This window comes from Eurypyga helias, unplaced genomic scaffold, assembly GCF_000690775.1.
Source record: "Eurypyga helias isolate BGI_N326 unplaced genomic scaffold, ASM69077v1 scaffold25655, whole genome shotgun sequence".
Taxonomy (NCBI): Eukaryota; Metazoa; Chordata; class Aves; order Eurypygiformes; family Eurypygidae; genus Eurypyga; species Eurypyga helias.
In genome coordinates, this window is record NW_010252583.1 from 7899 (window position 1) to 34709 (window position 26811).

At 45.5% G+C, this 26811-nt stretch overlaps 1 protein-coding gene across 1 annotated transcript in view; it reads left to right on the top strand.

Moving 5' to 3' along the window:
• EGFR (epidermal growth factor receptor) overlaps positions 1 to 25099 on the top strand; it is a gene marked incomplete at its 5' end in the record, with an annotated part of 32873 nt that extends 7774 nt beyond the window's left edge. The window contains 13 exons of the mRNA XM_010152437.1: positions 4984 to 5019; positions 6270 to 6411; positions 8180 to 8302; positions 9539 to 9637; positions 14487 to 14672; positions 17920 to 18075; positions 18944 to 19019; positions 20230 to 20376; positions 22632 to 22729; positions 23188 to 23355; positions 23452 to 23499; positions 23600 to 23705; positions 24723 to 25099. Coding sequence (XP_010150739.1) covers positions 4984 to 5019; positions 6270 to 6411; positions 8180 to 8302; positions 9539 to 9637; positions 14487 to 14672; positions 17920 to 18075; positions 18944 to 19019; positions 20230 to 20376; positions 22632 to 22729; positions 23188 to 23355; positions 23452 to 23499; positions 23600 to 23705; positions 24723 to 25099 — 1762 coding nt within the window. The remainder of the gene's footprint in view (positions 1 to 4983; positions 5020 to 6269; positions 6412 to 8179; positions 8303 to 9538; positions 9638 to 14486; positions 14673 to 17919; positions 18076 to 18943; positions 19020 to 20229; positions 20377 to 22631; positions 22730 to 23187; positions 23356 to 23451; positions 23500 to 23599; positions 23706 to 24722) is intronic.
• Positions 25100 to 26811: the final 1712 nt, after the last annotated feature.

The following is a 26811-nucleotide window of genomic DNA, read 5'->3' on the forward strand; positions in this document are numbered from 1 at the left end:
ATGTTAGCAGTTGGCCTGAGTTTCAAGCCTTGCTTGCCTCATGAGGGTGGCTTTGTTGATTGTCACAGTCAACTCAATCCGCATGAACCGTTTTTGTCCTCATTTGGGGGCACACTTAAACCACCACCTATGATGAGCTGGGAATTCAACTGCATTTAACCTACATGACAATAAGTAACTGGGCTGCAGCTGTCCCCTGTCCTGGCTTCTGACCTGCAAAGGACACGGGATGCGCAGTAAGAGGTTTTAAGCTTTGAGACTTGGTCGTTTGACTGTGACGCTTTCAGAGAAAAAAATATGACCTACGTTTAGTATTTTTTCCCTGCAGTACCCTGCAGGTTTGCCAGATCCCAAATCCTTCTGTAATATGTGTTACAAGAGAGAAGCTGTAACGCTGGCCTCCAACTACATCCAGGCCAAGCCTTACCCCATTGTTTGTTTAGCGAATTCATCTGCCAGTTGATTAAAGATCGGAGTGCCCAGGCTCCCACCTTCATGGAGAAAAGGAGGTGAAGTGTTAAAACAGCCCTTTGAGCGCTCACAGCAAATTCAGCGCTCTGGTTTTCGGATGGGAGCTGCATCAGCCATGTGGGTTTGCCATGATTTACGGCGATGCCGCCTGTGTTTTGTCCCAGGTGCAGGCAAGGCTTATCAGGGCTTCTCATCACACGCCTGAGAACAAATGATCTCAGTTGAAAAGGGATCTTAAAATAACTTTGCTCCTTATTAATGACCTCAGGAGTCCCTACTGATACAAACTGGCCGCGAGGGTCCAACATCCTTCTTCTGACCGGCCACAGGAAAATGTGGCTGATTATTGGCGCAGGATAACGGGTAACCACATCTGAACAAGGCTTTCGGCAGTGCGGCCTTGGTCGCGAGATCACACGCTGGACCCGAATGAATGCAGACTTGGAGAACATAACCTGCCAGCCACGGATGGAGCTGCCAGCCAGGCAGTGGCTCGCTGTGCACAAGCAAGTGCCCAGAGCAGAGTTTGTCAAAATCCATTCCTGCCTGGCTTTAGCAGGTGGATGGGTATAGCACAGGAGTCTGGCGGGTGTTGGGGGTAGAGTAAGGAGAGGTTTTTGAAAATCAGAGATACCCAGCATATGGCTCAATGTGTTTGGATCTGTGTTGTGAAGGCAGAACATAAAAAGCAGGATTGATTTCATCCCCTAGGTGAAAGAACCAGGCTAAGTTTGCCACAGTTAAATTGTGGACATGCTCAGTATCCCGTTCGAGCTGCTGCCCAAATGCAGCAGAAGAAATAGGCTGTATCCCTGAAGGGCTCAAGAGAGCTAAGAGAAGGTAGTGTTACTGTTTTGCTTTGCAGATGGGACATCTGAGGCTAATGGCATTGATGGGTAGGGAGCCAGTGTCGGAGCCATAATCTGGGAACGTGCGATCTGGCGCAGCGTTTTCCCTGTGAAGGCAATCAATCAGTAACGCCACTTACGCTCTTCACACCTGTCCCTCGTTGGGCTGCAAGACTGGGATCTCTTCAGCAGTGGGTGGAAAACATCTGTCTCGCAGAGGTTTTGCATCCTTAGAAACCACAGTCTCAGCGATTTCTGCGTGACAAGTAACAACAACTTTATTTCTGTCCCTGTCCAATTTCACAGCTAGAGCTCACAAAATCTTATCAGTATGATTAAGTGTGCTGACTTCAGTTGTCGTGTAAGTAAGGGTTTCCAGGGTCTGGCTCTATTTTCCTTATTGGAAGAAGCTGCAGGTGAAGAAGACTGCTCTTCCCAGCTGAGCTTTGTCATGAATTTTGGTTTTTTACTTCAGGTGTGCTTACTGGCAGTGCATTGCTTCCTTTGTACCACTGTCAAGAATCTCATCTAGTCTAATTTTCTTTGTTGAGTCATTTGTTCAGCCTTCATTAGAAAACAGAAGGGCTGAGCTTTCTCCTGCTCAGCCCAAAAGACCTCTCCCATTTTCCCTGTAGCTGCTTGGTTATTTTGTACACTACCTTCCTTTTGCCTGCAGTACAGCTGAGAAAACACACTCCAGTAAAGACAGAGACATCTCAAAAGCCATGGAATTACCCCGTTTATACCTCCAGCAACTAATGAAAGACATTAGCTTGGTTAATCTGCTCAGCATTAAGGATTTGGTTTTCCCTTGCCACTCTCCCAAAGCACAGGAATTAAATTCACCCACAGTGGAGTGGAAGAGCAAGAAGAACAGAAGCCACAACTGTAGCTGATAGCACTGGTTGACACGTCCTGCCGCCACAGTCGCTACCAACACTACGTGTCTCACCAGTCTTAATGTTAAATGCCAGGGGAATTTGGGGGGAGGGTGTGTGAGAAAGTGGCCAGGGGGAGATTGCAGCAGCACAGCGCAAACGTGATGCCTTTGTCACACTCTGAAGGTTAATGAGAAAGGAAGGGCAGAGGAAAGTTCTGGTAAGGTTTTAAAAAGCCCAATGGTTTCCCATTTCTTTTATGACCGTAAGTAACTTACAGTGTTACAGCATGAGTTCCCTCTGAAAGGCCATAAATCATAGCAACCTGGCCATATTACATCAAATTAGGAGCTATAGGTTGAGGAGAAAGTTGTTAAAATCTTGATGGTTTGGGGAAATTAATAGCTGTGTCTGCACTGGGACGAGTAATAGTTATGTAGACAGACTAAAGGCTGAGTTCAGGATGCAGTAGTTTTTGGGGACTGTACACAGCACTAATTTTCCAGTAAGTAGAGAAATATTTCAGAGACTACTCCAACTGCTGCTAGATTCCATCTGGCTTATCCATAAGATCTTGAGGCAGTGCATAACACAAGGTCACATTTCTCATTTGGGTTTCTGTAAGCAGAAGAAAAACGATGGAGGAATGGAAAAAGTGATTGTTTAGATTCCATAAAACCTGTGTTACTTATGTTGGGTGTCATCATAAAATTCCACATTAAGAAAGATGGTTATGTTTGGTCCTGGCTGGATATTTGTCACAGGCTTTGTTTCTCCTTTGACTTGTGAAATGAATCAGAAAATCACATGGGACTGGAAAAGCATAAGCGGATCCATCAATTTCTTCCCAAACACCTTTATACTTTATCCCACTAGACTTGATACTGATGGATTTGTGTGAGAAATAAATTTTTAAAAGAAGGAGACAGATAAAAATCTATATGTCTCCTGCTTCTACTTTCTGGTGTAGGAAAATAACTGGTTGGTCATTCCTTTGACTGTAAATACTATCCCCTCACCCAATTTATTTTCCTGTTAGGAAGTTCATGGAGGATTTGCCATCGTAAAGTAGCATGACAAATCGGTAATTTTAGGAAGATTCAGTTTGAGGGACCACAGTCAATTTCTGAAATAATGTGAGGTCTTTCAGTTTCACATCTTTATCAGGAGAAGCTGCACGTGCTTTTTTACATTAGCGTACAGAAATTCAGATCTGGGTGTGATAGGATGAGGTCTTGGGTCCTAGATCCGCCTTCTGTTGAGCACCTCAAGAGAAGCCCAGTGCAAAGTGAGGTGTATCTCCTGTGGCCATAGGCAAGCGGGTGCTTCTGCTCTGCACATGCAGCCTCTCTGTGCTTCTTTACACAAGTGAGCAAACAAACCCAGCCGTAGGCAGACAGGAACACTAACAAAGCTGTGCGCCCCGCATCCGGGAACCACTATCCGCAACACTTCCAGTGCGTCCAGGACACCGGCATGCACATTCTTGCATGGGAGCCCAGTGAACTCAGAAGACCTTCCAGATGCTGGGTCTTGGAGCTCTGTGTTGGCCCAGAAACAAGGCAAATACACGAGGGAAGATCAGAGTAACAAAAACAAACAAACAAAAACCCAATGAAATTAGTAGTTACTTCACCTCTTCCTCCCCCACACCTAGATCAAGCTATGAGATAAGATCTGCCAAATCCACCTGCCATTTTGAAATTTTCTGGTTCCTCTTCTCTGAGAGGAAATCCAGAGCAGTTTTCCTGGCACAGGCTCACTCATTACCCCCTACTTGACCTCCTCCGGAGTTGTTTTGGGATGATCCATTTTCTTGAAGTCAGCGCAGGGAGTGGATACCACAAACCGGACTTTTCTCCGTGCTGTTTTTCAGAGGTGATGTAACCCTCTCTGTAATGATCTCCTTCCTCGGTAGACACCACAACGACCACAGTTCTCGTGAAGAGCATACATCTTGTATCCCAGCAGCACTTAGGGAATGCACGGTGCCTCTCAACACTCATTAGACCATCAAGTGAATGCAGGCACTGTCATTTCATCTGTGCTGTTTTTTTGCATTGGGCTGCCAAAATGAATTTCGGGCATTTCAAACTCAAATGGAGGGTGAAGGACTTGCTAGTAGAGTTTCTGGCTCTCTGGAGAGCTGTTGTACCTGTTTAGATTACCAGTAACGTAAGACCGTAGATTCTGAAAGAAGAATATCGTGGACACGTACCAACAGACTATAGCTGAAGGGAGTGCTGTCAAATCCTGTTTCCTGGTGGGAGCATGTATCTGTTGCCCAAGTTTTCCATTGCAATAGAAAGTATGGAAATTGGAATCTTTTACTTATCAGGAAACAAGGATTATGCAGGGGGGTCTGCAGTGACACGTTTCCTGTGACTTTCTGCCCTTGTTCAGGGGAGAGGTTACTTCTGTCCTCCCCCACAGCCAGGCCTGAGCTTCTGCGCTAAGGCAGATGCCCACGCAGAGCCAGGGGATCCAGGGCCGTTTGAATTTTGTGAATCTCTGTCCTCCCCCTACATTCTGCCACATGACAGCAAGTTGGTTTAAAATATTCTTTAAACTGAGTATGCAGCATAACTCTGCCTTTAGAGATAAGTTTTTGGAGCAAGGCCATTGACTGATACTTAATAGAGTGTGTGACTATTGTGAATTCCTGTGTTAATACTTGGACTGCTCTGAAACACAAACTTCTCCATCGGTAGCACTCTTCTTAGTTGGAATTACAGAAGCATGTATGCCAGAGCTAATTTGTTTGTAATGTTCATTTGTTTTCACAGGTGCAAAGGGCCAGGTCTTGAAGGCTGTCCAAACGGGTGAGTATTTAATCTGCTACAATTAACGACAGAGCTGGAAAGAATGTATGTGTGTTTACATTTCCACGCTGGACACTGCAAGGCTGGGGCTAAAATTAAATCTTCAGCTCTGTACAGGGAAGTGGCAGATTAGAGCAGGCTCTGACCTATAAAAATTATTTAAAGAACTGAGAAATATTCCTACTGGCACAAGACTCCAAAACCTTGTTCTTCTCAGCTTGTCTGTGATGGTGAGACCTGGGTTCTTTTACTGGAGAACAAAAGGAGGAGCTGGAAAAAGAAAGCGCTACGGTATAGTGGCAGAGAAAGAAATGTTTAGAATTGATATGGTTACCTGCATTACAGGGGATTCATCTCGGAGGTCCAGGGGGTATTTTCCAGCTCTGTACATCTCCAACGTTCATTCTTCACGCTAGATCTTAAGTTGTACTCTTTGGTCTCTTGGCTTGCTCAAAGTCATGAAGCAAGCAAACAGGCTTCTCTGACTAAGAGAGAGGGATTTAGTTTCTGACCACAAAGTCATACTATGGCAGAACAAATTCAGCGTAGAAGTACCGTTAAAAAGTGACTCTATTTAATAGTAATCCCTGGGGCAACTTAGAAAGAGCTGCGATGGATCTCTAAGCACAGACCAAAAAACAACTTCGGAAAACAGGTTTTTCTTTTCAACTTAAATTTGAAATGACTCAGGCTCTAATGAGGAGGCAGCAATCTGTATGTACAACGTGGATGTTTCACACGTTACCTGGCCTCAGACATTTTTACTTGGGGAGGAGGGCCGATGATCTGCAGTTCATCGTGACGCTTACAGCACGGCCCCGCCAGCGATGGTGAGATGCCAGCTTCATTGCTGGAACCACAACTGCGTCTTGATGTCACCTTCTCTCCACGTGCTTCACGTATCTCATCACATGCGGGCTGCCCGCATCTGGCATATATAGTCATCATAGATTTGGTGCTCATGTGCTTGGTGAGTTTGTTGGAGGGAGGAGAAATCCCCTCGCTTAAGCTACAAGGATCAGCTCCAGTTGCAAGTTTGAGAGAAGAGTGATGACTTTGAGCAGGTTACTGGATGAGCAACTTAAAATTCCAGATGCCCAAGAGATCTGAAATGTCAGACAGGCTTAAGTGGATGTCCATAGTTTGTGTTTGGTCAAAACCTAAGGCTTCATGCAGCCTCTGTAGGGATCTTTTTTAAATCTTACACCTCAGCATTTTTTTCTCTTTCTTCATCCCCTGCTGTCTTGCAGCTCCAAAATCCCGTCCATCGCAGCTGGCGTTGTCGGAGGTCTCCTGTGCCTGGTGGTGGTCAGTTTGGGCATCGGCCTTTATTTGCGGAGGCGCCACATTGTCCGAAAGCGGACCCTGCGCCGGCTGCTGCAGGAGAGGGAGGTGAGCATCACCGTCACGGTGGCAGCACCGGCTGCTTTGTCGGGGGCAGTGGGTGCTGGCCTCCTCATACCGGAGAACTCAACGAGCCCTTGGGTTGGCAAACACGGCGTCTGCCGCGCTAGTTGGAAAACAGCCGCCCTGCACCTAACGCCTTCCTGCTTAATCTCAAGTCTGATCCCTCTGGATATAATTTTCAAAAGCTTTAGGGGATTTAGATGTCTTAATCCCAGTGAAAATCATTGAGATTGTCTACTCAGAAAAAACTACACGTTCTACTGGGAAAAAAAATACACCTTCAGGGCGAAGTGCAGTGTGTTTGCTGATCCTTGCCACCTTGCTGTGCAGACCCTCGACCTCAAATCGTTTCTACCCCCAGACAAGCCTTGAGGCTGCTGCGGCAACTTGGGTGCTTTTGAAGATTTTACCCCCTTGATCAGCTGTACGTCTGATCCCGTGATAAAAAATGAGAGAGAAAGGAAAGGAGGGAAAGGAATTGAGGAAGTGTTTGTGTCTTGTCTTTGGTTTGTTTTTAGCACAAAAAAACCCAAACACAAAGCCATCAAAGTGAATGGTTCACCTTGTTGGGCATGAACAAGGTTTCTGCACTGTGTTTTGTTTTCTGCATGGTTTCGCCTGTGTTACAGCATCACCCTCTGGGTATCTCACATATAAAATAGCAAAATTCATTATCCTGGATTAGTACTGCTTTTTTGTGATTAACCCCCTTCGTTTTCTAGTCCAATCCTAGTAAATAATTAGCAAACTGTATGTAGCATTCCGCTAAAAGCCCAGTTGCAGCTTTCTTCTGTGCTCACTGGCTTTGCAGAGTCAGCTGCTAAAATCCTTTAAAAAAAAGCTGTCCTGCTTTTTAGTGCACTACCTTACAATAGTTACATACCACTGTATTCTACAGTTTGATGGTAGAGCTCAGCTCATGTTGTACCCTCCGGACACAGTTTGATGGTAGAGTTCAGTTTATGCTCAGCTCATGTTGTACCCTCCGGACTCCTCAAAATGAGGGTATTTCATCACAACAGAAAGGTTGCTGGCCCATTAAAATCAGATTGCATCCAGCTAAATATGGTTTTATTCAAAGGTTAGGAAAAAGAAAATAGCTTAATTTTCCCCACTGAGGGAAAAAGTGGATTTACGCATCAAAAAAGTGTTAAATATCTCTGTTTGGAGGGCATTAGTGCTGTTTGCATTAAGGCTTGGATCAGATTTTGAAAACACTGGTCAATTCAACAGCTTCGTTTTCACTGAGAAAACAATCGCTCTGAGAGTTTCAATTGCCATTTGCAAACCTTGCAGTCTGGGTAGCCACTGGTACCATGGGAATTTCATCCAGTTAAACAAGAGCAGACCTGAAAGTTTGCAGGTGATTCTTGCCCATTGTTTAAAACATTTTTATAATTTATATGCAAGTTTAGAAAAAAAAGAAAATCTTCTTTAGGTTCTGTGGTAATTGCGTTGCTCTTCATGGCATGTGTTTTAAGGCTTTGAAGTCAAAGCCTTCATTCTGAAAAGCAGAATTCCTTCATTCTCCTTCAAAATGACAGTCACCGCTCTGTGGTTGATTTTACCCCTGAAATTTGGAGCAATTCTAGATATTTATTGCTGCAAGTCACAGTAGAGTTGTCCTCCTGTAAGCTTCACATGGAATAAAATGTTCGTTATTTGAAAGGAAGGATTTGTTTCCTTTCCCAAAGCGTGCTGCTTGCTGTCCTGGGCTGTACATCTTTCTAACGTCATCTTCTCTCTGCACCAGCTTGTCGAGCCACTGACACCCAGTGGGGAGGCACCAAACCAGGCTCATCTGAGAATTTTAAAGGAAACCGAATTTAAAAAGGTCAAAGTTTTAGGCTCTGGAGCTTTTGGCACTGTTTATAAGGTAAGATCACCGTGTTTTTCTTTGCCTTTGCTCCCTCATGCAGAAGCCACCCAAAGCATGAACTGGGAGCTGAAATCATTGTGTAGATTAATTTTTTGTAATAGATTTTATAGCATATTGAATGGTAGAGAGATGACTCAACCATCATTGGTTGGGTGATGAATCGTGTAAGATGGGAAATTCTACTTAAGCTGTTGCCAAAGCCATACTGCTGAGCCTGGAGGACAAAGATCTCCAGTTAAAAACTGCCACGGCCAAATAACCCGTTGTGAATATTAGGAAAAAAGGAAATGCACTTTGGTCAACTCAGTGCTAAGCCATTTTTCTGTGTGGTCTGGGGTCTTGTTTTTATAACTGTCAGGGGCTCTTTCTTGAGAACTGACTTAGATGTGTGGAAGCGTCTACACACCTTGTGTAGGTCCATGAGGTCTTTTTTCTCTTGGTGTTTGTTTATACTCTACATTTCTTCTTCACCAAGCTCCACTTTTCTATTTCTCCTTCTTTTATTCAGCATATGTATTTCAGGTCTTGCCAGCAGTACTGAAATATAAACTGTAGATTCATGTATCGCCTTATAAAATGCTCTGTGTTCCGAATAAGGCTCCCAGTTATGGCTAGGAACTTGAGGGACACAAATCCCATGGACCTCTGAAAATGTGCACCCGTATTGCTGGGTACTTCAGCAGGGTGTCCTTGCAGTGCCACGCTGTCCACCTGCCGCCATAAAGGCCCCCTGACACTACAGACGTCGAACATTGCACCAGTTGGACATACACTTACCTGATGCTACATATTTTTAGTACTGGATTATTTGTACGGTATAGATGCCATCTGGTTTTCATGAGAAAATGCCAATTCTTTTCTTCCCGTGATTTATAAATTGGAAGTGGCATGGTTTTTGCACATGCAGTTGCTGTGATGTGCTGATTAATTATATTTCTATCTGCAGAAATTGTTCTTTATGCATCTCTTGGGCTATTTATACAGGGATGGTAATGAACATGGTTTTTCAAAAACATGTGGTAGAGGTGACTGAAAGAGAAATACCACTCACTCCATTAACAGGATTTTGTTAACGCCCACAAGACACTGGTTTGCACATTTTTGTTGTCTGCCATGTCTTCCCACTGCTCTGAATATTCAAGGCTACTCAGAAGACATAAAATGAATATTTAATTGTGAGAATTAACCTGTTAGATACGAGACTGAGTAACTCTTTGTACTTCTTTTTGGTAGGGACTTTGGATCCCAGAAGGGGAGAAGGTTAAAATTCCTGTCGCTATCAAAGAGTTGAGAGAGGCTACGTCACCAAAAGCCAACAAGGAAATACTTGATGTAAGTTTTATCATGTTTGTTTTCTCGAGTTGTCGGTGGTCTGTGTCTTCTTCTCTGTAACAACTAAAGGGATTTCAGGATTTTAGGTGGGAGGAAACATTTTGCACCCCGAACTGTTTTCCATCTAGAAGTACTGGGCTTTGCAGCCCAGTCTGTGAAGTTCTTTTGAGTCTCCTATAAATCCCTTGCTGGCAGTCCAAATACTGATGTTATACTTGTGGGGTAGCACCTAAGGAGAGGTCAGGACCATATAGCTAATTCTGTTTTCTTTATTCTGATGTTTCAGGCCTTAAGCTGTGGCTTTCAGTGCCATTATGGCAGTGGAACTAAAACCAGTAACAACATATCTAATGATTTTTCAATCCTGACATTGCAGATTGTCATAAGCTAGTTCCTTGGTTACATAGGATTAAATTAACTATAAATCCAAAAGAAAAAAATACCCCAGCTGTCTGATTCCTCTGCCATAAACAGCAAGAAATTACCTCGCTTCTTGAAAGAGGCATGGGAATTTTATTCACTTTGCTTGCTCATCACTTCAGAAAATGGGAAAAAAAGCTGTAAGATACTGTTTCAGGAGTTTATAAATGTGCGAGTTTACAAACGGTGAGCCGGAGTCCTAAATACAAAGTTCCCTGATCTTGGAATAGCTACAAATCTGAGCTCTGTTGCTCTGTCTGAAGCCATACAACAGAAAGCACCATGGATAGGTATTTATATACAAGGAAAGGAAAATGCTGAGTGCGGAAAGGAGCGCTCAGTGTACGTTCAGTTCAGCTTTCCTGTGCTGTGGTTCAGTCCTCAGTGACAAGAAACATGTTTCATGTGTGTATGTGTCTGTCCTGTTCAGCCCTTCGAGCCCTGAGCTGGAGCCTGCTGGGTCACTCTGGAGAGGACTGGTCAGCCCAGGGACTCCCCAGGCAACACAGTGTGTTTGGTACAGATGAAGTCTTTACGCTTCTCCTGCTATACCCACACGAGTGGGCCTCTGGCCGGCGTAGGCTGGAAGCCTGGGTTTGGCAGGGGCTCATGTACTGAGTGCTGGTTTGCAGGGACAGGTCCCTGGTATGTCCCAAATGGACCTGTGAAGTGCAGGTCAGCAGCTTGGGACAGCCTCTTTGCGTGGAAGTGATAGTCCTTCAGCCGTGGAGAAGACTGTGGGGTTTTATTATTTTGGTAGGGACTGAGCCAATTTATTTTTAAAAAAATTAAATCATCGGGCTTTGGACAGCAAATGACACCTCAGGTAGGAAGGCTCATCCCAAATGGTTCCAGCTGACAAAGAGCTTAACAAAAGGCCAAGTCTCATAGTCATAGATTCATAGAATCACATAATGGTTTGGGTTGGAAGGGACCTTAAAGATCATCCAGTTCCACCCCCCTGCCATGGGCAGGGACACCTTCCACTAGACCAGGTTGCTCCAAGCCTCATCCAGCCTGGCCTTGGACACTCCCAGGGATGGGGCATCCACAACATCTCTAGTGAGAAGTGTCAGGATGATGGCTGTGAACAAACCCACCTGTGCTACTGATGATAAAGCACACTGGATTTTTCCACTCACCCTGAATAACCAGTGTTATTCCAATACATTACTTCAACAGATCATGTGTTATGCACCGTATGATTCGATACGTGTATTGCAGCCATGCAAAAGAATAGATGGCCCATCTCAGAATCCATACATGAAGCAATATCCATCCTGATTTTAATTTAGTTACACTCCAGGCCAGTCTCAGCCCTTCCCCAGGCTCCCAGCCCCTGTGTCCCTGGTCCTTGCTCCTTGCCTGCCTGCGGGCAGGCTGCAGTCATGCCCTTCGCTGGCCTTCCCCACATCGAGGAGCTGGCAAAGATGCTGCTCAGCTGCCTTCCCTGAGCTCTTCCCTCTTCACAGTGATAACAAGCATATCACAGTCATTGCAAAGGATGCTTTGTACTCAACTGCATTGAATTCCTGTATACTGAAGGAAGGGTTAATGAATAAGCCTACAGTACTGCATCCTGCCTCCAGCAGATCAAGGTATTCACAGGATGGAGCAGTAGATGCAGGGACTGTGCACTCTTTGGTGGTATCAAAGTACTTTCTCTTTTCAAAGAAGTTTCTGTATCATATTTCCACATTACCTTTTCTTTTCCATTGAATTAGGATGCTGAACAAGAAGTTCTTGCTTTTTTCAGTCCTGTTCATTTTTCGTATCATTTGGTTGGTGGAAGTCATACTGTATTTCTGAGGAAAAAATCAAAAAATACAAAACCAGTGAAAGAAGTCAGAGGGGTGACTCCAAAAGCTCCTCCCAAAACAGATTTTTGCTACACAACCCACTTTTCAAGGTCACCGAAACCTCAGAGATAATAATGCCCAATTAAAGGTGATTTGTCTTACAGAAACACGCAGGGTATAGAACGAGCACAGCCGCTTTAGCTCGTATAATCCAGGCGAGCTGTCGTTGGCTTTATTAGGGTAGGGCTAATTCAGAAGATTGTTGTTGAATACCAAGCATACTTGGAGCAGGTCAGAGCGTACCGCAGAGATTTCCAAGATAAACAGTTGAAACAAAGGGCCCCTTTAATGTCTTGGGCTACTTACAGGGACCCACAACCGCACAATAGCTCCCTTCTGCTCCCTGCGAGGAGGCGGTGGCCTATTTTGCTTTGCCGTATCAAATGTAACAGGCAGTGTCAAGGCTTGGATGCTCTCCGAAAGCTGTGTGGCCCGTACGCCCACCCCGCTCTGTCAGCATCCCGGTTCTCAGCCCCCAGGTCAGCCCCGCGCGGGCTGCGCGGCAGATGGGCAGTGAGAACAGCTCCGACTCTGCAGATTTTTTTCTCCCACCCTGCTGAAATGAATACAATATGGATGTGAATCCCAACAGGAAGCAAGGCAAGGAACAGATTCCCTTCATCAGTCCGATTGCTCGGTTTGGATGCCGAGGGAGATTTAGCATGTTTCAGTCTCTACTTACATCCGAGCCTCATATAGCGGAGTTGCCTGGGTCTCCAAAAAACATGGCCACAAATATCGATGTAATTGAATAGAACATTGTGTTCTTGCTCTACCTTTCCTCAGGCTAGCCTACGGAATCCGTGTTAGCCTTGACAGAGGGTTGTTTTTCAGTGCCCTGCTCACACCCTGCAATAGGTTGAGGAGCCCTTATCCAGTTCTGCCACAAACCTTTAACCTGGCTGCTTGCAGACCACGTCAATCCCAGAGGCTCTAAAACAAGGATAGCAAATGCAGAATTAGCACCTCAGAAGAAAAATACATTACGTCGTGTTTTGCTTAGGCTGGCACGTCAAACAACAATACCAAGGCCAGAAAGTATTGCTTAAGGATTGGGGTTGCTTATTTCTTGAACGTCATTGCTTTAATAACTTTGTTTAATGATAGTTCTTACCAGCTACACAGCTATGTGACATCTGTGGAAGGCTTGTTAGATGATGAGCAAAGTGCTGTGGTATTTCATTTCTTAAGCTCTTAGAAAGTGCAGATTTGCTCCTTTCTCCTTTTTCACAAGAGTGGCCTGACTACTGCTTTGGGCCCTGGGGGGCCTGCTAGCCTAGTGTTGAATTGCCAAGGGATGATGAGTTGGTGTCACTCCAGATGTTAAGATGCTGACCTAAAAGCTCAATTCATGGAAAACTTCTCATTTATTTCCCATTGTGTTGGTTTTCAATCAGATGGCTTTAAAAATGTCTAGAACTGAAATACTGTGAATCAGACACAAAGTTAATTTAAAAAAACCCCACAACTTCAGCTCTGATTTCCCCCCCCGTTGGAATCCATTCTTTGAGCTTGCACTTGACAGTGGATGTCAGTATAAATACAGATCTCAAATTTAAAACTTTAAGCAGTTTTTGCATGCAAAAAAAAATGAAGTCAGGGATTTTTAGCCTGTGGCCATGTTGAAGGATGTATCAGTGTGTCTGGAGCATACTGCACCAGACTCAGAAGCGGCCTTTCCCTTCGTACAGAAGAGCAAAGGAAGAGGAGGTACCTTGGTTACCTTAGATAAGGTACCTACAGCTACATAGGGTGAAGCCAGTCTTGAAAGAAGAATTTTTCACATATTTATGAAACTCAAACCCAGAATTCCATTTGACTAAAGGGTTTGTTATGCTTAGGCTCCCACGTTTTAAGTACCTTCCTGGTATCACTTGCATTGGTACATGGGTCTAAAGTGGCTTTTCCAACAACTGGGGACAGTATTCTCACCAGTGTTGCTCAAGTAAGATGTATTCAGACTTCTAAAGGGTTAAACTGATTATTGACCTGTTTGGTTTGACACGGAGTCAAGAACAACGTGGTCAAAGAAGCCTTGTCTCTTAAAAAGTCAAAATGTCAGTCCCATCCTCCATGACAAGTTTTGACTTTCTGGGGTAGTACTAACCCTGACCCAAGGACAGAGGTCTCAAAAGTAAAGATTTTCAGTCAGCTTTTGTGAAAAGGTTTGTGGAGGAAAAAAATCATATGACACATGCTCACAGAATGTGTTGCCCTTGCAATTAGGTGTTCAAAATGATGAAATCCCATCAGCTTCCAGGTGATGTTGAATTTATTAATTACTCCTAGGTCCACAAGTTTTTCCCCAGGATTTTATGTCCCTCGTTTGCTTACTGTGCCAGTAGCCTTGTCTCAGTGATGTTTCAGTGTTCAAAATGTAGACCTGCTACTGAGTGGAAAAAATTTGGTCCGCAGAGTGGGAAATACTAGTACTTTGTATGTGATGCAGGGCACAGAATTTGCGTATAGTATGTTAGCAACCTCGTGACCAAGGAACTTACTTTATACTGCCCCCAAACATTGCTGCCACACCAAAGGGAGTGTTTCACACTGCTTTTTTTTCTTCTCAGGAAGCTTATGTGATGGCTAGTGTTGACAATCCTCATGTGTGCCGCTTGTTGGGAATCTGCCTCACGTCTACCGTTCAGCTCATCACACAGCTGATGCCTTACGGCTGCCTCCTGGATTACATCCGAGAGCACAAGGACAACATCGGCTCCCAGTACCTTCTCAACTGGTGTGTACAGATTGCCAAGGTACGCGAACCAGCACGCCACCAGATCAGCTAAAACTCAGACTAACACGGAGATCTGGCAGCGCGTAATGTATTTATTTACTTACTTGTCTCTGCAAATCTTTATATGTCACCACATCGTTCCTAAATACCTTATACTTGACAGTAAGCAATTACCTTGTCTTAAACAATTTACCATTTTCAAGCCGTTGTGCAAACCTTAATTATTCTTCAAAATGCTCCTAGACAGCGTAATACTGTCACCAAGTCATTTATGTCTGAACCAAACACCCTGTAATGAAACAATAAGGTGATGCAACGAAGCTGTGGCAGGGAGGGGAGTAGAATTTGACAATTGCCATACCAAAAGTGCAGCTTCCATCAGTGGATTTCTTTGGGCTTTGCCACGGGGCCAACGGTAACGATGTCCTTGTGCACCTTGAGGAATGATCCTGATTTTTCAGGCTGAAATCTCTGAGGCCTGGAGAACAAAACTGCTGATTAATAAATACCAGCTCCATTCTAGCGCAGACTGGCTGTGACCAAAAGACACTCGGGCATCCTAGGGCTGGTCTGTAATTCATATGCCCTGAATTGGTGCCTGTAATCTAATTGCAATGGCCATAGTGCCAGATAAAAGACTCATTATGACACCTGGCACTCTTTGCCAAAGGGAAGAGCAGCAAAGGAGACTGAAGCACACACAGCCTCTAGCCCTTGGCGGTGCTTAGTCATTTGCAAGCATGGAAGAACAGAGCAAAACCAGCAAAAAAATAGCTGCAGCTTATTGGAGCTGTGTTGTATGAGATGGCAGTGTCCGCAAAGCCCAGCTGCTTTAATGCTGCTTATTTCAGGAATGACGCTCTGCAAGCTAACCACACACTTAGAGCCTTATTGGCCCCTCGAGACCTTGTATACATCCCAGGCTCGCCCGGCCATGGTTTGCTTTCACGAAACGTGCTGAGGACCTCAGAAATGTATCCACCAAAAGCACACATAGCACATTTTTCATCTCTGTGTGTGTACTTTTTTACAGCGTGCTCCACGGCATGTGAATTTTAATTTATGCATCCAAGCAGGATATCAACTGCCTTTTTTTGACTCTTTTGCTCTCTTGTTTAAAATCAATTACTGCTCCGTCCTGGTTTCAGTCCCTTTGGAGGATGAGCTGGAGGCCACATTTCCCTCCTTCTCCTCCTCGTTAATTTTTAAAGTGGCAAAATCAGTCCCCAGATTGATCCTTGGGGCACCACTGGCTGGAAAGGTTGCCATTCACAATTGTTAGCTTCTGTTTGATTTTTTTTTTTTCATGCCAGCTCAACATTTGCCCGTGGCAACCTCTACCCTCTCCAGCGATGCCTGACTTTCAGCGTATTCCTTTGTGCTGCCCCGCACTGAAGTTCTCCTCAGAGTGCTCGTAAATCATGTGTACGGCTTTTTCCCACCAGCATATCTGATGTTACTACTGTTGGACATTCTCTGACTCTTTAAAAAAAATGTGCTGGGGGGGGAGTTGAAACAAATATACTTACATCTGGTAACTAACCAGCAGGAGGCACTTTCCAGGGCAGCTTATTTTTGTTTCTGTTTTCACAGCTTTGAATTAAGTTTTCTTTGCATCTATAAACATTACCTTTCTCTGAGGTATGGAGTTCTGTCTTTCAGACAGAATGTTACCACAGACCATAGACACTCCACATGCAGAAACACTGTGAAGTAGTTCTTTGAACACATTGGTCTCATACTTAATGATGAAAAATGGCTTAAGTCCCAGGCCTGCACACAATTCTAGATCAGCTGAACTTTCTAGATGAGCAGTTCAACGTCTTCGGTGTATGGCTATGCACGTGCACAAGTCTTTTAGCTATCAATGTCTTAAACAGCTTAGTGTGAAACTGATACTCTGCCTTTCAGCAGCTTTGAGTCTAAGAAGTCCCTGCAGCAAGATATGGTTAGCAGGAAATTTTGTGTCCTATTGGCACTAGATTAAGTGATCACCATCGTTTTAAAGGTAGTCTGCTGCTGCTTCTCAGCTCAAGATTTCTCGTTTCAGGAGCCCTGCGCACTAAAGGTCTATTTGTGTAATTAAATGCACGCTCGTAGTGGCAGCGTGCCAGTTTGTTGGGGTGGTTTGTTTTGGCAACATCAGCAGCGCATGGGTGAAGTTCTGCTGAGGGACTTGGGTGGAGGATTCGATGGTGGTCCAGGTTAGCAGTGGGCTTTAGGAAGGGGGTGGAGGCTGGAAGGGAATTATTCCCTCTGTCATCACATCAACAGCATCGTTTTGGTGTTAACTTTGTAGGTTAGAAGTACTTTTTTATTAATTCTCTCCTCATAAAAATACAGGCGTGTAAGCTGCTGCCAGCAGAAACCCATCAACTGGGAATAATTGTGGTTTTTAGAAAGGATCTTGCAGGAAACTTAGAAATCATGAACTTCTTGATTCCACACGCCAAGAGATTGGACTTGAGGGAAAGGGGAATAATCTCCGTGGTCAGAAACGCAGCTGTTAGATTCCTACCTTAAAAGTCAGACCGGCACAATTAGTCCTATTCTTCCACAAAAGGCAGCTGTACCAAAAAAAGCACATATGCTATGGCGAACCCAGCCTAAACACGGGAGGCAGTGAAACTGGAAGAACTTGCCCTTTCAAAGAGGAGTTGCAAACAGATGCAACTCTGAGCTCAGCCAGAAAATGAATCTTTAAGTTTTATTTCCTTTTCTCCCCTTTGCGGTGGGATGCCGCGTCGCTCGCAGGGAGCAGGCAGGGTAGGCTGTCCTGACGCACAATCTGTAACTTTTGAGGGATTCACTTAGTTTTGCTGGCTTCCAGGCCGGGAGTGCCTACATAGTCTCTGTTAGGGTTGGCCCGTGTGTGTCTGGAAGGTGACAGTGACATGCTGCACTGTGCTCTCCTGAAGTCACTGGGCTTGCACAAATGAAGCTGAAAGAAGGATTTGCCCTCTTGTTTGCAAGTCTTATCTCAATTTTCTGTTTTTTGAGCTGAATCTCAAAGCAACCGCATCCCCTGCTATACCAGGTTGCTATTCCTCTCCATGACTCCACTAGCACATGGACCCACAGGAAGGTTCCTGGAGGGTAACAGTTAATTCTCCTTGCAGCCGTGCGAGCACACATCCTCAGCCTGCAACAAGCATCACGTAGATCGAAACAGCAAACCTTTTTCTGAAGGTTACCACGTGCAGAGCGGCTGACGTTTGGTCCAGGCCCGAAGCGTTGATGCCTACCCATGGTTTGTCGTATTGCAGGGAATGAACTACCTGGAGGAGCGTCGCCTGGTGCACCGTGACCTCGCTGCCAGGAACGTCCTCGTTAAGACTCCTCAGCACGTGAAAATCACAGACTTTGGGCTGGCAAAGCTGCTGGGCGCCGACGAGAAGGAGTATCACGCCGAGGGGGGCAAGGTAAGGCGCAGCGGAGAAACGAACCGCTTCGCGTTCGGCAGCGTCGGTGCTTGCGCACGCGCCTTAAAACACAGGGAAAAAAGACAGAGAGTGGGCTTTTCAAAGCACTCAGCTGCCGTCTCAGCGTGCTGCCTTTGAAGCCTGTGGGAGTCCTCTGAAATCAGCCGAAGCAGCGTCAGGCCAGTGGGACCGCAGTGGGAGCGGAGGTAGCAGAGCGGCGAATGCTTTTGAAATTCCCACCCAGAACGTCTGGGAAAAAGCAAGAGTATTGAAAAAAAAAACACATTAAAAAAAAAAAAAGCAGCATGGCTGAATTCATCAGTGTAGCCAACAGCAATAACACTGTGCAGTTTATGAAGAGAAAGGGAATGCTGTATATTTATAGCAGAAGAAAGACCTGTCAGACTTGATTCAACACGCCTTCGTGTTGTACTACGTGCTGATGGAGGGAATGTGTCCTGCTGAGAAATTAAAGAGAAACTGCTTGGAAATATTGCAGAGGCCATAAATGGAAACCATGTGAGCACAGATCAGTCTTTGTCGTACAGCCTGAGGTCAGATTCGTGCCCTGCTATGACAACAGAAGGTTAAAAAAATTGTAATTTGACTGTTAAAAATATTGTAAAATGGATTTGTACGAGATCTTTCTAATATGCCTAATATTTCAAAAGTTCTCCAGTTCAACAGAATAAATGAGAATAATAAGAGGCTCCAAAGTTGCCTGCTGTACCACTGGGATAGTTGTGTTGTTTGTTGGGGTTTTTTTTTTCCTTCTGCAACCAAACTGTTGGTTTAAACACCACCTGGTGGTAAATATTCCTGATAAATATTGGGTCAGCCTCTTAAGGCTTATTTGTGATTTTCCTAGGTTCCGATTAAATGGATGGCCTTGGAGTCAATTTTACACCGGATTTACACGCATCAAAGTGATGTCTGGAGTTACGGTGAGTCTAAAACCAGTTATAATTATTGCAAATGGGTTGGAAAATTGCAGGATTTGCTAGTGGCTCTACACAGATGTTTTTGATTCATATTATGAGAAGGCTGAGAGATTAAACATAAGGATTGGGCCCAAATCACCTATTGAATAAAGTGAAATTCCCATGAAATTGCATGCTAGTGAAGTATAAGATGTTTTGCAGAGTATGCTCTCAGATGATGAGCCCTCCGCCGAAAGAGGCTGCGGGTCGGAGGCTCTGCTCCATTTGCTGAAGTTCTGCTGATGTTTTTCTTCAGCAGCTTCACGTGAAATAGAACTGGGCTGACTATAAAGGCACATAACTACAGCAGGGACGTAAAACCATCAGCCACGCTGTTGGTCCGTGTCAATCGGTGTAACTCTGCTGTGTCCTAAAATGTTCGTGCTGTACTGAGAGGACAACGCTAAAAGGGAAGCAAACCTCCTTAGAGAATTCATTTTATATTTGGTGTAGCTTGTAAGTCAGCTTGCAAGAAAGAGGAGCAGAAAGGAAACTTTCCAAAGCAATTTCTTCCAAAATTTCCTCTCCGTGGGCTCTCATATTCCTGGAAAATATGCAGATGCTCAGATCCTGTGTCCTTTTAGAAAAAGTACAGCCTCTGGTCCTCTTAATCCATTTTTGTATCTTGGCATCCAAAATCTTGTTTTGTATCCTAAGCTACCAGGCAATCACAACAGCTACATCACAAGAGTGTGTGGTATGTCAGCAAACAACACGGAGGCAGCTGCTTAACACGTCTTTCAAAAACTGCTCTCGCTCGTCTCCAAAGAGATTGTTTTCAAACAAAAAACAGCTTCCATTTCTAAAACCACATGCTGGTTTGGAGTCAGGAGGGGGTAACCTGCCTTCACTGTCTGTGGTGCTGGGAAGTTTGTGCAAAGTTCAACACCGAGATATTAGCTGAGATTTAAAAAAAACAACAGCCACAAAAAAAACCCAACACCAAAACTACCTCCAAAACAACGCAAAAAGGAAATCAGGATGATTTCAACCTATTTCATTAATCTGTCTCTCTTTAAAATCATGGCAGAAAATGCTTTTCCTGGGTGGGGCTCTGGCAGTGTGGTGCCTCTGGGAAAGCCCTCTCCACTCACCCACCACCTCTCTGCACCCAGGCCAAGCACCCCGACTCTTGGCAAAGCCTCTCTCATGTTCTTCTCTTCCCTCCCTGCAGGTGTGACGGTTTGGGAGCTGATGACATTTGGGTCCAAGCCATACGACGGGATCCCCGCCAGTGAAATTTCCTCTGTCTTGGAGAAGGGTGAACGTTTGCCCCAGCCCCCCATCTGTACCATCGATGTGTACATGATCATGGTCAAATGTGAGTTCACATTTGGGGTTATGGGTCCTCACCTGGCTGACACTGTCAGTTATTTTAAACTGATCTTGTCAGGCAGAATAAATGGGCATAACACCACCCACTTTACCTGATACTCTGGTTTTGTATGTCTAGAAAATAAGATTAACATTGCCTTCTCCTCCAGGCTCTTAGCTCAGTAATATGCCTCCCCCTGCAGTCACACACATGGATTATGTGCTGTGAGCACAAGCACCCCTGTGACGGAAGGTGCACATGAAGATCCGGAGTTCCCTATCCAATTTCCTCATTTTTGGATGGCTCCTTTTCGGCACACAGCCGTTGGTGTAAAGCAGCACAGGAGCTGGGGGTCTCTGAAGCACTTTGTGGTCATTGTTAGGGCACATCAAAGGGCTTCTGGACCCCAAACCCCTTTTTCCACCTCTATCAGCTGCTAAAATGTCAGATATTACCTGGTTCCCCGTGCATCCCTAGACCATGAGTGCTGCATCCCTGCTCAGTAGTGCCCGTGAGGATGCTGAGAAGCAGCCCACTAGGTGGCATTTAAGACCTTCTCACTGAAGCAAGATGTACCTGTTCCCGAAGCAGGAGCCACACTGCCATGAACATCCCACAGTACAGCACTTTTGGGGCATCCTGGAGTGCCCCAGTGTTACTTTGTCAGCACAGGCACCACACAGGTGAGCCCGATCCTGAGCCCGATCCTGTGCTCAGCAGAGCAAGCAGGAACAGGATCCAGATGTGTGCACCTAGCCTAGGAGGTGCCCAGACCCAAAAGCGGTGTCCTGGAAACTCCTCCTCGGTGGTGCTGAACCCTACTGACACCTCAGCCCTGCCAACATCTCTGATGGCAGCAGTCACGTCCCGGGTCTCCAAAAACTCTGCACTACAGTGTGTCCTCAGGGGCTGAGCCTTCGCAAAGCTCAGCAGCTCCATCCATCCTTTGGGGAGTCCAGATGTAGAAAGCAGGCATTTTGCCAGGCATGTAGTCGGGTACCTGTTGCTTTTAAAGCACCACCCGTGGAGTGTCACCTTCCCCTGTCAGACCGTCACACTGAATTTAAATGCAAGTGCACGAGGATCTGGGGTTTGTGCCTTCCTTCTGCCCCAGGACAGTGTGCCCACCTTTCACTGCTCGGGTAACCCCCTGTGTGCAGGCTACAGCACAGGTCCTGAAAAACTAAAGGAATTCAGGATTCCCAGTCATCTCTTTTACAAGCAGAGTATAAACTTAAATGTTCAAAGTTATCGCACGATTTTTTTTTTTATTTATTTAAGAAGTGTTATTTAAACCTCTGCAACTCAGAGATAAATTCAGAAATTGTAAATGCTACTTCTGCAACGGCAGCAAGCTCCCAAATGTTCCACTGTCTGAAGGCAAAAAGGATTTCTCCTTGAATTAGGAGGGCTCATCGTAAAAAGTCAGCTGCAACGATGAGATTTTGTCTAGTGCAGGTTTCAGATGCTATATCATCACTTAATTTCTCCATTACTATGAATAGGCTGCTTCTTAGGAGTTCCTTCAGACACACTGAGATTGACCTTGATGATTTTTAATTTTAAATGCAAGAGTCTACCTCAGCTCATCTGTCAGTTGATAACAGAAAGCGTGGTTTTCCTAAGTGATCTCACCTGTTAAACCACCAGTATCTGTATTTGAAATCTCTCCTAGCACTGACCCACACGAAGCTCTAGGACTTGGTTTTGTTCAAGCCCGTTTGGTAATTAAGTACACCTTAGATATGGTTAATCTTTCAAAACATCCCCAGCGAGGATGTTTCGGATTTTAGAAGGCATCTGGTACAGGGGGCAGCTTCTGCTTTAGGCTTCCCAGGATTTCACAAATGGTTGGATCACGGTATGTCTGCAGGCACCCACTGAAGGTAGTTCGCTTCCCCTCTTCGTCAGAGCGCCCGTTTGGCATCCTCAGGACTGATGCGTTCTTAGCGCTCAGGTGGGACCTGCCTGCCCAGGCAGAGAGAGCCCAGCAGGAGAGGAGTTCGGCTCAGCCCGGTGTTTTTCCAACGTGGGGGTTTATTACCTCCTTCATTCCTCCCAGAACTGCCAAGATGTGCATTTTAAACGCTGAAATTCACAGCGGTGGCTGGTGAATGGACGTTTTGTGGTGGTCCCTTCTGGGTAAATCCTTAACAGCACGTAAGGTGCTGTTCTTTTCACTGTTTCATTTTGTTTTAAGCTCTGTGGCTGAGCGCCGTAACGACGTTATTTGTGCATTGCTTTCCCTGTTGTCCCTCCAGGCTGGATGATCGATGCCGACAGCCGTCCCAAGTTTCGCGAACTGATAGCGGAGTTCTCGAAGATGGCCCGCGACCCCCCACGCTATCTCGTTATACAGGTACTAAACCCGATGGCAGGAAGCTGTCTGATGGGCATTCAACACGAGGCCCAAGATTATTAATAATGCATATGAAAACACGTAATATGGATAATTTAAGGCCAGATTTACCGTTGCTTTGCAGGTCTTAACACATTCAGCTAGAACCACAAAGAGAATTTCAAGACCAGTCACTATTTTCTTAGCACTGGTCCCAGTCTAGGACCAGTAACAGTCCATATTGCAGTCCTGAGAGGAGAACAGAGTTTGATCCTCTTCAAAACACAGATATTTTACAGCAGCATAGGCAGGGATTGCAGGCCCAAATTCCCTTAAGCTCTAGGTAGGTTTGGTTAAACACAGAGATCAAGATTTTACATCTCGGACCTCGTGCTACATTACTTTGTCTCTCAGAGAAGAGGATAACGAGGGCTTGAGGGGAGTCTGCGAGTCCTCTCTCACACTGACTTGTCCCACAGGGAGACGATAGGATGCACCTGCCCAGCCCTACGGACTCCAAGTTTTATCGCACCCTGATGGAGGAGGAGGACATGGAAGATATAGTGGACGCGGATGAGTATCTCGTGCCACACCAGGGCTTCTTCAACAGCCCCTCCACATCCCGCACCCCTCTCTTGAGTTCACTGGTACGTAACGTGTCCGCTGTGGAAGCGTGACAAGCAGTTTTAAGAGTGAGCTGCTTCTCATAATGTCTGTATTTTCTTTCTCTCTCTTTTTAAAAGAGTGCTACTAGCAACAATTCTGCTACAACCTGTATTGACAGGAACGGGGTAAGTGAGATGACCTTTAAAAATGGAGCAACTTCTCCTGTGTGGATCAACTTCTACAAAACGGTCACTTTAATATTTATTTTCTCTACTTCAAACCTAGCAGGGGCACCCTGTGAGGGAGGACAGCTTTGTCCAGAGGTATAGCTCAGACCCAACGGGCGCGTTCTTGGAGGACAGCATAGATGACGGCTTCCTGCCAGCCCCGGGTGAGTACCTCTCCCGTGTTCCCATTCTACAGCCACTCGTTCACAAGCCATTTGGTTGTGAATATAATAGTTGTCCTTCCTTTTCTGTGGAAAGGAAGTAATCCAAATGCTTCCTACCTTTTTTTGGTCAGTATATGGGAGTGAAAATGCTTGCGCATATCCTTTTCCTAGACTGTCTCTGGCTGCTTCTGGCCACCGTTTCTCATTTCAGTTCCTTTGTCAGCCAGGTTCCTCACGTTTGCCATGTGTGCCAGCAGGCTGGGGAGTTTGCATGAGCGGTTATACGCTTAAAGCTTTCTACTAGCCCTGCACTTTGGAAAATATCCTCTGAAAGCCGGGTTTCACCCCTTAAACCATGTCAGCAATACAGACAGCCTTCTGGCAGTTTCACTGCTTTCAGATGTTGGTACACAGAAGGCAGCTCCTGGCTTCACGTGGACTTAGAGCGTAGGCGGTCGGAGAGCAAGCCAGCGAGCGCCGGGGGAGCTGGTGCTGGGTTATGCAGCCGTGGTGCTTTGTGTCCTTAACAAAACCCAACCAACCCTTCCAAGAATACACCCCAAGCTAAAAAGGGGGAAAGACCTTGCAAGGAATGACATTTCAGTGAGCTGAGGAGTATTTTCTAGGCACTTTTCTCACCTCTAAACATTTTTCTAGGGAAACAGCTTCTGGCAGCAAAGCTCCCGGAGTGCAGTTTCAGTATCTGGGACATAGCCACCCCCACGTCACTAAAATCAGCAGTAGCTATCTCTCTGTCTCGTGGTCCAAGCCATCCTGCTGCTCCTTGCAAACTGAATTCCCGAAGGTGAACTTCAGGGCAGCGTGTTTGGTGCCACAGTGTGGCATTCCCTGCCTTTGGCTCTCTCCTGCTCTGGCAAGTTCAGCGAGGTGCTGCGTGCGAAGGGCAACTGGCTGCTGGGTTGAAACTGCACCCCGAGTGATGCAAATGGCTGCATTTAGTTATTGTCCTCATTTTCATTCCTTCTCAGTCTTATTATTTTTTCTCTTTTATTCCAGAGTACGTAAACCAGTTGGTGCCCAAGAAAGCATCTGCCTCAGCGGTCCAGAATCCAATCTACAACAACTTCTCACTCACAGCAAACTCAAAGGTCCCCACGGACTCCAGCTACCAGAATTCACACAGCACAGCGGTGGACAACCCCGAGTATCTCAACACCAACCAGTCTCCGCTGGCCAAGACAGTCTTCGAGAGCTCTCCTTACTGGATCCAGGCAGGCAACCACCAAATAAATCTGGACAATCCTGACTACCAGCAGGACTTCTTACCGAAGGAAACCAAACCTAACGGTCTCTTGAAAGTTCCTGCGGCAGAGAACCCAGAGTATTTAAGGGTAGCAGCACCAAAAAGCGAATACATTGAAGCCTCGGCATGACCATGGGGAATTTCTTCTTGCGGCGAGGCAAGCCAGACTCTCGGTGAACCACCTGGCTGCTGCAAGAATGGACTCCTGCTCGTAGCGAACAGCGACTGCGACGCATCAGTAAGCACACCCTTCCTTTTCCGTATGGGGGCTGAAACCGCAAAGCCTATCGGACGGTAGTTTTGGTCTTCTCTTGCCCATTTCCACCTCATAACTGAGGCCCGCAGCCTGCACTCAGATGCATGTTGGGATGGAGCGGGATCTTCCTGGACGGAAGAAATAGAGATGCATTCCTTTCATTTTCAAATGGTAGCATGGTAAGAAGCCACTCTGGGATGAACTTGAGAGCTGTACACATTGTACAGTCAAATTCCTTTCTACAGCCTGTATTTTTATAAATGTTTCTAACAGAATTTTTGGATCTTTTACAAGATCAGACACTGGTACTGCTGGTCTGCTATGTGGTGCTCAGTTCACCAGCAGGAAAAAAAACAATACGAATGTTACTGAATGGTTTTCCAAAACTCCTGGAACAGAAACAGTTATTCCAAACCACTGGATTTTTACAAATTGGCTCCATATACTGCTTCTTGGCACAACGAGAAGATGTGCATCTGGGGGACGTGGGAGATTCTGCCCAGGGCAGTATGGAGTGGATTACTCTGGGGAAAACTAGCACGAGGAGCAAAACGGCACGGCGCATCACCTACTGACCACTACTGCCAAGAACTGAGAGGAGGGACTCACCTCCGAGTTGTCTGTACCTGGTTACAAAGCGCTTGCTACTCTGCTTTCTGGTGGTAGAACGCAAGACACTTTTCTCCTGATCCCGTGCGCAGCTGTCGAGTTGTCAAAAGGCCTTTCTTCTTCAACAAAACCGCTTAAGATGTTGCCTTAACTGAAAAATGAAGCGTCAAATAATGTTTAACAGACTTTAATTAAATGTCAGGGAAATGCAAATGGTGGCAAATTGGAGCATTCACGAGACAGACTGGCAGAGCTATACTAAATTAAACTTGACTAGGGCAAGAAACACCAGTAGCTCTAGCCAAGCAGTGTTACTTCCCTTCTTAAGGGGGCTCAGAGCAGACATCGTTTTCCCTTATACATTTGGCAAAGCAAATGGGTATAGCGGTGTTACGCTTTACTCACTTCAAGGCAGAATACTGCCAATTGCTGTACCGTGCTGGGGCTTGTTGCCTGTCCCTTTGGGGTTACTCGTCCTGGCAATGCAGGAGGGGCAGTGAGAATTAATTAAGGAGAGGAAGAATAATCCGGAGTGATGGAAAATATGATCTCCCTCTTCTGACACACAGGGCTGCCCAGGGCTTCTTTAAAATCCCCAGCATCTTCTGTAATCAGGGTGAAATAGCCAGGCTAGGCAAAGCTTTTAGCTTCGTAGTATAAATCAATGACAGCAGCAAAAGCAGCTACTCCTACCAGGGTCCTGTCATACAGAACTTCAGATTCTTCCATCGCTGACATTTTTTATCAGTGTAGGAGGAGTAAAATGCCTAAAGTGTGAATTTAGTCAGTAATTTAGATGCATCCCACCAACAGCTTGGCAGTGCTATTTTAATCAAACCACTAGATCAGAAATTATTTGCACATTTGGTGATTTTGGTACAAAGGCCCTAACTAGTTGAACATTGGCAACTTGCTTGAGGATAGCGTAAGCAGCTGAGTGGCAGAAGATATGTAGTCTATATTAAGTAGCAAGAAAT